At 46.9% G+C, this 12,889-nt stretch overlaps 1 protein-coding gene across 6 annotated transcripts in view; it reads right to left on the bottom strand.

Moving 5' to 3' along the window:
• Positions 1 to 7,658: 7,658 nt before the first annotated feature.
• Positions 7,659 to 12,889, bottom strand: part of LOC118506685 (adenylyl cyclase 78C) — a 31,759-nt gene continuing 26,528 nt past the window's right edge. For 5 of the 6 annotated variants that reach the window (XM_036044155.1, XM_036044151.1, XM_036044152.1 and 2 more), the window contains 7 exons: positions 12,607 to 12,833; positions 12,366 to 12,527; positions 10,257 to 12,290; positions 9,891 to 10,187; positions 9,604 to 9,829; positions 8,497 to 8,642; positions 7,659 to 8,440 (listed from right to left, as the gene is read on the bottom strand). In XM_036044155.1, the coding sequence (XP_035900048.1) occupies positions 8,315 to 8,440; positions 8,497 to 8,642; positions 9,604 to 9,829; positions 9,891 to 10,187; positions 10,257 to 12,290; positions 12,366 to 12,527; positions 12,607 to 12,833 (3,218 nt within the window). In that variant the 3' untranslated portion in view covers positions 7,659 to 8,314. Of the gene's footprint in view, positions 8,441 to 8,496; positions 8,643 to 9,052; positions 9,117 to 9,603; positions 9,830 to 9,890; positions 10,188 to 10,256; positions 12,291 to 12,365; positions 12,528 to 12,606; positions 12,834 to 12,889 lie in introns of all 6 variants that reach the window. The other variant, XR_004905533.1, reaches the window with a different exon arrangement.

Genomic DNA, 12,889 nt, shown 5'->3' with positions numbered 1-12,889 from the left:
CGACTGCTACCGTATTTACACATAGGACCTGCCCACAGGAAAATTAAAACAGTTTTAATCAGTCAGTCAATTTGAAGAATCAAAGTTTAAATGAAATAGATAATAGAAATCGAAGGGTTTAAACTAAAAAACCGCTATCGAAAATCTGATTCGTCATCAATTCATTTACAACATTTCCATTTTTCGGGCGATCATAGACTCTTGACCATAAGATCCAACAACTCTCTTCCAGCGTGCGGAATGGTTCGGTTCGTTCGCACTGGCGTACGAGATAGAGCGCGTTTGAAATCACGTTCTCGCACCAACACGTACACCGCTGCTGAGGGCAACCAGCGCAAATCAAAGTGTGTGCGTGAACAATTCCCATTACACACACGCACACACACACACAAGCGCACAGGTGCGTGAAATTCGTTTGCCTGCTGTTCTCCCGCTCGCAGGATGTGTCAAAATTTATGATATTTTCATCCTGTCCACCCAATACATCAGCTCTGTACGTTGAAAATATTCAGTTGACCTATTTAAAATTGAAAACAAATTCAAATGACAATGCGATCATTTGCCCCACTCCGTTCCCATTCTGCCCGTAGTACCAGTGAGCATGTATTATGGACACACATCCATCGGAATGGCAAGCACGATCAGAAAGGCAAGTAATGAATGAACGCGTGTACTACACCACTAGATCGCCCACTCCTACGTATAAACGCGGTCGAGCCGCGAAAAAAAAGGAAGAAGAAGGTTCTTTGAGATTGAGATACAAAAAATACACACACCACAAGGCATTTAAATTTCGAAGCTCGACGACACCGCGACGGCTCACACAGCTGAAAAGAGAAACAGCAATGAATGGGGGAAAAATAAAATAAACAAAAACAATCGACACGATTTGACATAATCTGCCCGAGCGACAAATCTGCTATCTGCCTTCTTCCTCTTCGCCTCAGCGGCCTCAAACCGTCTGCCTCTCTTGGCCCACCGCGCAGTCAAAATAAACTTTCGCTTTGGCGTGCGAAGGTCGTCGTCGTCGTCTGTTTGTTGTCGAAGGGGTCTAGTAGGAATTAAGGAATTTTCTCTCCCATGTTCACTTTCGTTGCACTTTTCCCGGTGTGTTAGGTTAATGTTCCAAGAATCAATTAATGTGTAGCTCAATCAATTCCAAACTCCAATCCAACAGCCCAAAGACCGGAAGCTCTCCTAACACACCCCTCGCTAATGTGCAAACAACTTGTCTTGTCCCCAGAGATTAAGAGACCTTGAAAAAGTGGGCAAGTGTACGCGACAACGTGACCAACGGAACGAATGCAATCGCGCGAAGGTGTGAAAACGGCACACACAAAAAAAGTCCGAATACACTTGCATTCGACGGGCATGCAACAGTGGATGCATTTTTCGAGTGATTCTCGATGCATGCATGCAAAGATAGGCTATCGCTCATTCATGCCCTCTCTCTCTCACACACACACATTCGCTCTCTGAAGTTCCTCAACCTTGCTTCCATTCACGGGTTGCCAATCCACGTGCGTGGCTGCCGCGAATTCCCCAGGGTGCCAGGTGCAAAATATGTCCCAACGTTTGCCTCGGATCGGAAAGCTTCCTAAACTTCCTAATTTCTAAATTCCAATCGAGTTCGGTCTCAACGATCAAACCTCCGCTCGCCGTGACGTGCCGCGACGTCGGTGCTAAGTGTGCGATGTTGTGTGTGAGTGGCTTTTATTTCGCTTCTTCTTTTCCGCTTGTTGATCTGCGCGGGGGATGATGATGATGATGATGATGCATTCATTCATGTAAATTCATTCATAGCTGAGGAGAGCGTTCAACGCTGGCTTGCTGGCCGCTTCTTACTCCGAATCTCGATGTCTCGCCCTTTTTAATTCCTCTCGCGTGGAAGAAGAGTTTGGCGAGCACGTTGCGCCTCGGGGTAGCTCTCGCTCTCGCAATGCCTTTGTTCCGCCTTTGCCAAGCGGTATGTGCGTATGAATGAACAATGACCGCGAACTTCCGCCTCATGCCTTTGGCTTCACTTCCGTCCGTTCTTCTACCATCTGCTCTCTCCTGTCGCTCTCTCTCTCTCTCTCGCTTCCTACTTGCTGCCCTAAAATAAACATTGACAATCGTTGCACATCTCTATTGGAATGTTTTGAAATTGTAATAATAGGATTGGAAAATTCTGTCGTTTTACGATTAATTACAAACGGAAATAAAATTGAATAGTCACAAATTATGTGCCAAAGTTCTAAAACAAGCGGGTCTTCTCATAGACATATTGTTTTCAAATTTGAGACACATTTTCTTGTTTAAATTTTGAAGATTAAAGTTACAATCATTTTTCCCAAACCTCTGTGATATAACAATAGTTTAGCTAGTCCAAAAAACTCTGTAAGAACCGTATGTTTTGCAACTAAAACTTAGAGAGACCTGCCATTCTGGCAGGAGAGCCATTTCTGGCTTTCTTGATAAGGATACTGGTCTCTTCGAGATAGCTCTAAAACATCAAGTTGATGCTCTGATCTCCAATAAATGATCCTCACTATCATGTCGTGGCTTTTTTGCTCGAATTATTGTGGCTGTTCCCAACGACATCACCACAATTGAAGGACACCTACCGGCTATCAAAGCCCGCCAATATCATGTTGTTTGTGCGCTGGATGTAAAAGCCTAGCTCGAACCGTTGCTATGTGTGTTTTTGGGCGGTTATTCCTAGGCACTGAACCTTTTTCGTCGCCTTCTGTCATGCGTTCTTCCTTCGAGAACGCACACTGTAATAGAAGATACACACATATGGTTCATTTTTATTCCCGCACCAAGTGCAGTAGTAATCTTTTCCTTCTAGCTTCCTTTTTTTTTCTTCCTCCATTTCTGTCGTCTATTTTTTCCCCTCACAAAATTTCAAATGCCCCCATGTATGTGTGTGTGTGTGTGTGCTTAATTTTTTCTGCTTCTTCTGCTGTATGTTAAGGGTAGCGCACGCTACTTCCGGACCCACGCGCCTGCGGCCGTTTCTCTTCGCTGTGTGTCATTCCCGTCCGATTTCCCACGCTTGCGCTAACGCACAACCGGATTCATGCACTTTGTTTGCCCGCGTGCATCTGATCGTGCGTGCGTGCATTACTGGTTCAACGGGCGGTTCGGAATTCAAATAAGGCTTTTCCACTGTTTTCGAACCGCGTACCGTTGCCGACTCCGTTTGCCTGGGCTCGCGGTTGAATAAATCGTACCCGGGACAGGGCGATGCATTGTGGAGCAACGCTAACAAACCAACAGCAAACTAAGCAAGCAATGGAAACGACTCCAGCACACCGTAACTAGGTGACGAGAAGGGTTTGATATGCCAACGCAAATACGGAGCGGCGGCAACTGAACGGCAGCTGTCACATGGCGGGTCCCTCTGTATCTTTCGGCTGGCTTGAACGGTACATGTAGAGGCGGGGATGGGAACAAACTCGATGAAAAGGACATCTGACGGAGAAAAAAAAAGGATATTTGTCCTTTGCTTTGTTGGTGAGGCAACGATAAAACTCTGCCTGTAGACAGCCTGAATCGCTTGATTGGATTATTGATCGTCAAGGTAACAACACACAACAGATATGTCTCATTCAAATGTTTCCCCTAGCAAGAAGTGTCCAAAATTGTGCATCACACTCTTCGTAGCATGCCATTTTTCCTCACAACAATGTAGGACCGGCCCAAAAGAAACACTAATTTCCCGGCATGTCTTTTGCGTAAACCGGCGTCTCTTCATACACCGTTTCTCCTTTGTGTGCCGACAATAAATCGACTAAATCGACATAGAAATGCTGTACGCACCTTCATCATCATCATCATCATGATGATCGGCATGCAACCAACGTTATTGGTACAAGTGCAACGGCCACACCAGCCCATTGCACATTGTTTGGTTCGCAAAACAAGCGATTCGGCCTCGGCGTACCCCGGCGTGTAAATTGCTAAGATGTTGGGAAACAATCGAAAGCCTGTAAGACAGACAGACACAATCCGGCCCGCTTTCCGATCCGCGTGCTATGCGCAAAGCGAAAATGAAGCAATCATCAACCGCCCACCCAGCCAGCCAAACGGTGTGTGCCTTGGAACAACAAAACCGCACGAAAGGAAAACAATTTTTTTGTTGCTTTGCGCAAAACAATCGATCACAGCGCCGAAGAGGTTTGAACGCGGCAAATGAAAACGGCCACCCCGGATTGATGAGGGTGTCTTGTGCATCTCCTACAGATGCCACAGCAATTGCAGAAGCAGAGTTACACATCGCGTAAAAGCGTGGAGATGCTTGTAATGGGCTGTTGCAATTGTGTGGGTGGATTGATTGTGCCGCGAGTGATAACAATTGGAAAAGGAATTTTGGAAGGAATTTGCTTTCAGAATTTCAGTTTATCTGCAAAGACAGTATTGAAGGATTGGAAGTTTACGGTCCAAGCAACCGGTGCTATGAAATATCTGGGCACAGTCTCCTGACTTATGGATACTACGAATGTTTGACGAGGTCGTAGGCTCGAGATCGCGAAGAAGATCTTGTTGGACTTAAGGTAATGATTTCTTTGCTTTTAATAGTTCTACCATAGACATACCAGGAATGTAAGCGATCATTTGCGTTCTTTATTTCACAACTCCATTAAGCCACATGAAACCTACTAGGATGCTTCTTGTTTGAAGATAGCTTAGTTCCAAACATTCTATAACGTAAAATCACTTGGAATGATCTCTTCCTTACAATGCCTTACAATCTTCAAATGTTTCTCGATCGCGTCGACTGGACCTTCTGTCCCACAAGTTGAGAAACTGTTCTCTTAAACTAGTCCAATATTTTGATGATGTAGTTCTTCAGCTTCCTCAGAAAAGTCCTGATGCATCCAGTTCCGAGTCCAGGAGGACGCCTTTTAGTTATCCTTACACCGGGATTAGATCACAGTTCAAATTGAATGAGCTGGTGCATCGCCCTCCTGCAACATGCATTCCTGAACATTTTCTTCTCCATAAAGAATCTTCGTGGCTCGATCCAAACAACAACAAAAAAGGTAAAATCTCTGCCACACAAATTTTCGGTCCCTTTTTCTGGAACAGGTGCTCCTGAACTCGTACGGACCATGCGCCAAAAAACGAGATCTTCCCCATCCGACCTAACGAGCCGTATCGGGTTTCGATTCCACATGCTTACAGCTTTCGGTCAGTCTTCTAAGCATCAGAATTTGCACAGTGCACCACACACACACACACTCACGAAACGAGATGCAAACGGGAATTGGTCGGGCTTCGGGGGTCCGCGAGAGACACATATGCTGCATCCAGCTGCCACCGTTATCGGGCCCGCCTCTTCCAAAGTTCCGGGGGCATCTACATCCGGCCGGGCAAAGACGAGTTTACAAAAAAAAAAACGTAAGAAACCCTTCTTGCCTCCTTCTGCCTGCATTGCATCCGCTGACCGGAAAACGATTCGTTGTCGTCTTCGCGGTTTGTCTCTTTGCGGGTTTTCTAACGACAGAAAAAGCATAACGCTGATGATAAATGTAATGTCGCGTGAGCAAAACTGCACCAACCGCTAAAGTGCAGCGTTCTGTTCCGCTACTGGCGCTACTTCCGGTTGGCGCTGACAGGCTTCTCGGGTCGGGTTGACTGTGTTTCTATTTGTCCATGTGCTCTACTTCCTTCCGGTCACCACGTGTGCGCCATTCAGCGTTTTAGCCACGAGGGTTGCCCACCTTTTGTTGACGAGAGTTCTATTTATCAACTCATCGGACCAATGACCCTGCCGCCCCTGCGGGTGGTGGTGTTCCGGTACGAAAAAAAGGGGGTCAGAAGAGCATATAATTATTTCTCTTTTTTATTTAAGTCCAGTGTTTTTATGTAATTTTGCACCAAAAAGCAGGTTGTAATATTTAAATGTCGAAATAATCGTGATCGAACCTAAGCTATCGAAAGCATGCCTAAATGGAACGCTAGACCGCTTAACGCTTGCGATTCCGAGCTTGTCGGCTCCGGTCCGTTTCTGCTTCGTCCATCCGGAGCCGGAGCCAGCGGATAGTGTCGATGCGTGAAGAATGCAGCGCACTATGGAATTTCCGCAGCCCCGTATCGTTCATGCAGTGTTGCTGCCCCGATCGCAACGGAAATGACACCATCACCACCACCGTCATCTATACGGGCGATGGATAGTGTTTCCGGTTACCAACCACGATGACCCTCAATTACTCACCTCGATGCAAATCTGCACACTCCTTTGGCAGTAACGCGAAATCTATTTTCGTCGCCTCTTTAAGCCTCTTTAAGCTTTGTGTCACTTTTTTCTATCGTACCTGGACAAATCTTGGTCGAGGGTTTAGTTTACTGGTTGTGTGTTGACTAAACACAGATAACCTTCGTATCAACACAGACTATGACTCGTTTAGTCTTGGATGATTCATGTCAATCCCCTTGGTGTCTGCCATCTTCAAACAATGTGACGACGGTGTGTTACGAAATGTCTTTGTCTTGTGGTTCAAGAACGAAAACAATAGTTACTAAGATTCCCAAAAATCGTCTCCACCGGCGCACGTATGTTGCCTCAAACCCGAAGCATAAATATGTCTACGCATCGTTCATTAACCGCTAGCAAATTGATGGAAACGATCGATATTGTGCGTTCGCGCGTTTTTAAGCGGTTACTGGTTGTTTTTCTCTCGCTCTCTCTCTCTCTCTCTAGCTCATCTTCCGGGTGGTTATGGTGGTTTTGGTTTGAAACTTTTTAAAAATAGAATGCCCCATTACTAGGCCTCCCCGATGGTTCTGTTGCGGGCGCGTTTGCGTTGATTGCAGAATGGACTATTATTACTATTGGATTAGAAAAAGCCTGACGAGTGATATGTTGCAGTTATGTGGAATGGGGTGGCGTTGCTATAGAGATGGCTTTTTGTAGAGAGTTAGTAATAGTGATGAAATATTGAAATATTTTTAAATGAACTTCTTACAATTTGTGCAAAGTTTTATTTATTTATGTGAGCGATAAATAAACATGAATTTAAGTAGTATATTCGATTATATTAAATTAAATTACTGATAAAAACTAATATCAATTTATAGGAACACGTGGAGACGGGAATCTAGCATGCAAGCACAGGAACATTGCATGCGAATTCAAAATGCGCTTCTATGCAAACCGTGTCTTGGGCATCGTGGTTTTTATTAAATCCGCTAGATGTCGCTGTTGCACATTATTTGAACAGATGAAACGAACCGATTTTGAATTCAAATTTGAATAAATTAGTTTCCAATGTAATTTTAAACGCTAACAAAACACACACATTTTAACCGAAAATCTCAAAATATAGGGCATTTCACATTTTTAAGGCTCTTTCATGGTTTTTATGACGATGTTCCATGTATTTATTCCGAGGTTTTTTGATTGTGTGTTGAAAAATACACAAAAATAGTAAAAACACGTGCAGTTTGACGGTTGTCACCTTACTTAAAAGTAATTTATGTCCATCACTGCAAGTGTTTTTTATTTTCAAATGATAATATATGTTTCAAAAAATATTAGGACAAATTCAAAAATATTTGCGAAACGATCATGTCACACGATTTCAAAAAATATAGAGAAAAGCGTATTTTAAAGACGTTTTTTAGTTAAAGAAAAATACTTACCTTCAGATAACATCGCAAATTTTCGCTTCCATTTGGTTAGTTTTCTTTGGCTCTGTTTATTGCACCATTTGTTTTGGCTGTACCTGCAAGCACAACGTAAAACACGACTATGGACGGTGACATGAATGACCGTGGGTTCGTATTATAATGGTACTTTTCACATTGCAGTTGCTATCAATGCTGAAAACAGAACAAACAGTCAAAATCAACGGGAGGTGACGACTTTCGGGGACTTTACAAATAAGGTCTCTCGTGACAACAGTCCATACTGATTACTTGTACGCTATGGTATGTCTTTTCCACCCCCATCTATTCTAAGTTTTCTCTCGTCGAGGGCTCAAAATTACTTAAGAAAAGGAACTTCTACTTAATTGTGCTTAGCAACCCCAATGGGAGGTGTGTGTGTGTGTGGTTCCAGTGTACACTGATGTGCGCAAGTATAAGACTTAGTTCTGGGCGTTCTACGGTACTTCACAAACACTAATTGCTTCTCCCTGAACCGTTTAACACACGCAAGCACCCTATCCTGCCAGTATCCGGTCCACAGCTACCACCTAAACATCAGTTCTAATCCGTTAAAATACTTTGTTCATTGCGTGTTGACTAGAAAAATTTGGCTAGAACGTCACCACCATGGTGCGTCCAGTAGAAGGGAAGAAGGATCGACAGGTCACGACCCACTTTACAGGCCTGTCTGGTGGGATTTGGCTTCCTGGTGCAGCTGCCGGAACGATGGTATATGGGGACTGACGCCGAAATCTTCCGCCGGCACGGTCGCACCCATCGTCGGCGATGAAACGGTCGGATACTGGAAGAACAAACGTTTTAGTTGCAATTACCTGATCATAGCGATCCTCCGCTTACCTTCTTCATGGTGTAGCTACGGCCACGGACGCGAGTTGTATTCCGGCGTACCGGGTTGTTACACGGCGCTCTCTGATTCAATCTCACTGAGCTGAATGTGCTTCCCCGTCGACCGAACCGGGTTTTCGGAGAAGGCGTTGCGGTTGCTGCGAACATACGGAGGGTTTGATTAGTGATCCCCGGTAGCGATAGATTGCGGGCCGGTTTCTGTCAAGTGTTACGGGAAGTTTTAACACTCAGAGCATGGGCAAGTATCTCAACATTAGTAGCGGGAAAGAAGACATACACAGGAGATAGCAAACAACTTTAACATCCATGCGGCAGCACTGACTTCTTACAAGGTTAAGTAACAAAACCAGCATGGCCGCTTACAGCGGACACGATTCGACAGAACAAAACTACTAGTTACATTACTGGGCGCTTGGAAAACACTGTGGACTCAAAGCATTCCGCAATACGGAGAAAGGCAGCAACAGGTTAGTCACACTTCACAATCAACCCCACCCCGGGGGTTAGGTTATTGAAAATGGGTTTAGCAGCAGCATTGATTACGTACGGTGGCAGTAAACGCATCTTATTGACGGTCAAGTTTTTCGCTCGACTCCAGCCACACTTTTCGGCTGCACCATGTGCCAGAAGACAACCCCCGAGTACAGATAATGAAAGACACAGAGACAGAAAGAGAGAGAAAGAGAGAGAGAGAGAAAGAGAGCGTGCGAGCAGAAGTAGTTTGTGTACGGTGCCCGCACGTGTAAAATTACCAACAACAAGGCGAGAACAATAGAACGAGAAAGAGAAAACAGAGTATAAAGCTATAAAGTGTTGAAATGAGAACGGAACAGAACTGTTATGGGAAGACTATTCTACGATTGAGGGGTTTTTGTCGGGGTAATTTTAGAGTAGAATTAGAGTAGAGTTAGCCACGTCAATAGAGGAGAGAACGGTAAGATAGGACACAGTTATAGACGATTCTTGTTCCGATGTGCTAAGCTGTGAGTCTTAGTACAGAAAGTTAAGGAACTTCCTTGAAGATCGCACCACCAGGACAATACACAACGCATCGATCGATAATGGTAGAGTGTACGGAGTATCTCCGAAGCTACTTACGCGTTGTGTTTATATTGCTGCGTTTAGAGGCTTGCATCATGCCGAACACGACCGCTGCTAGCGAGCTGTGCTGGGACGTCTGGCGCTGTAGCGACGGAGTCTGTGCCTGCGGTACACCGGCCGGCACCAGGGCAGGCGACGTTAATTGACTGGCGGATATGTTCTTGCCCAGCACCCAGTACGTTAGCATCAGTCCCTTACCCTTCACATTCACTTCACCTCGTTGCTGGAATGTAAGGCAACCTATTTCTAATTCTTGTCCGATTGAAATTGCCCGAATCTCTTACCACACACGTGTAGCCCTTCGTCTGCAGCAGTGCGGCAGTATAGTCCGGCACTTGGACCTTCCAATTTTCACCGGTCGAATCCATCCGCGAAGCAACGTTTACCGTGTTTCCCCAGATGTCGTAGACCGGTTTACGGGCACCGATCACCCCACTCACCAGCGGCCCGCTACTGATACCGACGCGCAGCTGGAACGTGTTGAACGCGTCCTTGTTCACCTCCTGCAGCTTCTGGCGCATGGCCAGTGCAAACTCTACCAAATCACACACGGCTTCCTCGTCCTGTTCGTCCGCGTGTTGCTATTGTTCGAAGGGGAAAAAAACTTTGAGTGACACACACACACATTTCAACCAAACGCTCGGACGTACCTTTTTCGTGGAGCACAGATTCGAGGCAGCCATGTACGTCGCACCGACCGTTTTAATCTTTTCCACCGTCTCGAACCGTGGCTCCTCCAGCAGCGAATCAAAGTCCGATATGATCTCATTCAGGATGCGTATGCACGCTTTGCCATTCTCAATGTCCTCCGAGTAAAAATCCTTAAAGTTCGGAATGGACGCAAACATGACGCCGCACAGTTCGTGCATCTTCGCGTACAGCTCGTCAGTACGCTCCTCGGACAGATAGTACGTGGCGACATGATCGGGCAGAATGTTTTTGATTAGCAGATCGTTCAGATGGCGGTTCGATTTCATGTTGGACAGCTCCTTCTCGGCCTGCTCCTTCCAGATGAAATCTAGCCGCGATGTGACCTCCACCAACCGTGCGTGATAGGTAACCATCGTCAGGAAGACGCCGAGCAGGATCATCATCTGCGCAGCCAGCGGCATACCGCTCGCCTGTATGTACTGCACGTCGTACGAGTCGAACACCTTTTCGAACACGAGCAGTATCAGGAAGGAGTAGCACGCGACCATCGCGATCGCCATAAACGTTTTCACCAGATAGTACAGCTTGAGCGCTGTCGCTAGCGAGATCAAGCACAGCACCCAGGTAAACACCACATACTCCGGATGCACACAGGACGGGTGCAGCACCGGTGGGCTTGGCGTTTCCGCATCGTCACCCTCCAGCAATTCGCCACTGTGCAGATACGCGGACACATCCGTACTGTTCGGATCGGTCTCGCTACGATTCAACACACTCATCTCCATCGCCGTTCCCAGCGCGTGGCGCAAAAACGTCATCGTCGTACTGTTCACATTCAGCTGACCTCCGGCCTGCCAGTAAGCGTAGCTCGGACTGGCCGTGCTTCGGTCCGGTGTGCTTTCCACCTCCTCCAGATCGCACATCATCAGCCCCATCGAGCTGGCGATCGACATCAGTATGATGGTGAGGCAGACGAAGATCGTCCGCCTGCTACGATCGTGCACCAACGTCGACGAGCTTTTCTGCAAAAACTTGGGCAGCCCGGAGAACTCTTCCGCCATCACGAGGATGCACCCGACCGTCAGCAGAAACGTGGTGATCGACAGGGCCACGATCAGTATGGTGCAGCGCGGTATAATCACCGCCTGGCACAGCACGATGAAGATCCACACGACAAACACGCACAGCATGTTCGACCGGAACATGTCCTCGCGCAGCTGACAGAATGTGCCCTCCTGCGAGGAATCCTTAAACTTGAGCGTCCACGTGTACAGATACTCCTGCCGGATCTGCTTGTTCGAGTTGATCTGTATGCTCTGGTCGATCAGCTCGTCCACCTCCTCCGTCGAGGTTAGCGGATCCTCCCGGTCCGAGTGCTTCTTGTCGCGAAAGCTTTCCACCGCATTAACGCCGCACTGGTTCAGATTCTTGAACGGTATCTCCGGTATCCAGTCGGTCGTCGTTTCGTCCTCGTGGATTGTAGATTTGCTGGTGCGCTTTGTGATATGGTTGTTGTTATTACTACTTGTGTTGTTGTTGTTGTTGTTGTTGTGGGTGGGCTGAACTGCTGTCCCCTGGCCATGGCTGGCCGCCGAAGCCGCCGAACACGTAGCCGTCGTACCGGTCGTATTGGTGCTGTTGGAAGTAATGCTTGGAGTTTTCGAATCCTTCCGGAACCGTGATTCACCCGTCCGGGTCGCTGTCTCCTTCTCGAACTGTACCGTGCTCTGCCCATCCATGAGCCGCTTCCTGGGCCGCAGCGGTTCGGTTCGCTTGATAAGAAAGGTTTTAATGTTCATCATCTTCAGATGGCTATCACGGCTTCCACCATTGCCCGGTTCGACCTCGTACGTATCGTTCAGACACTTCAGGGTAGCCTCGGAGATGTGGACCCTTCCCGGGACACCGCCCGACTCCATGTGGTTCGCAATGACTACATCGTTGGACCACACGTCAAAGTGCCACTTCTTTTCGCCCAACACGCCACACATCACTGAGCCACTGTGGATGCCGATGCGCATGTCTAGATCCACCTGAGGGGAAAACCGAGGTTTAATAAGAAAGGTCATCTTTATGGTGGGAGGAATTTCTGAACACGGGCCACTTACATTCGTCTGACACCGGACATCCTTGATGGCTTTGATCATATGAAGGCCAGTCTCGACGCTACACACCGCATGATCGGGACGGCTCTTCCAGCTCTGACTGTCAAACATGGACACACAGTAGTAGCAGTCCCCCAGCAGCTTAATACGCAAACAATGGTTATCCTGGAAAAAAAAAACAGTAAATGGTCCACCAAAGTTCAAAGGGTAATCCTTTCGAAGCGTCTCCCAGCTCCCAACTTACCTCAGCAATTTTATCAAACCGTGCAAACAGATCGTTCAATATCTTCACCAACTGCTGGGCGGACGTTTTGCTCGCCAGCTCCGTAAAGCCCTTAATGTCCGCAAACAGTATGCTCACGTTGTCCATGTGGTAAATGTAGAGCTTCTTAAACTGCGTATCGACCTGCGCCTGTTCCGGCGATTTGTACATCTCCTTCCGGATGTCATTGTTGACAAACATTGGCAAAACTGCACGAAAAGACAAGGACACAACACATTAAACTGTACTGCGCTGACTGTATAAG

Source organism: Anopheles stephensi, chromosome 2, assembly GCF_013141755.1.
Source record: "Anopheles stephensi strain Indian chromosome 2, UCI_ANSTEP_V1.0, whole genome shotgun sequence".
Classification (NCBI taxonomy): Eukaryota; Metazoa; Arthropoda; class Insecta; order Diptera; family Culicidae; genus Anopheles; species Anopheles stephensi.
The sequence above is the reverse complement of the archived record's forward strand: the minus strand, read 5'-3'. Positions and strand labels throughout refer to the sequence as shown.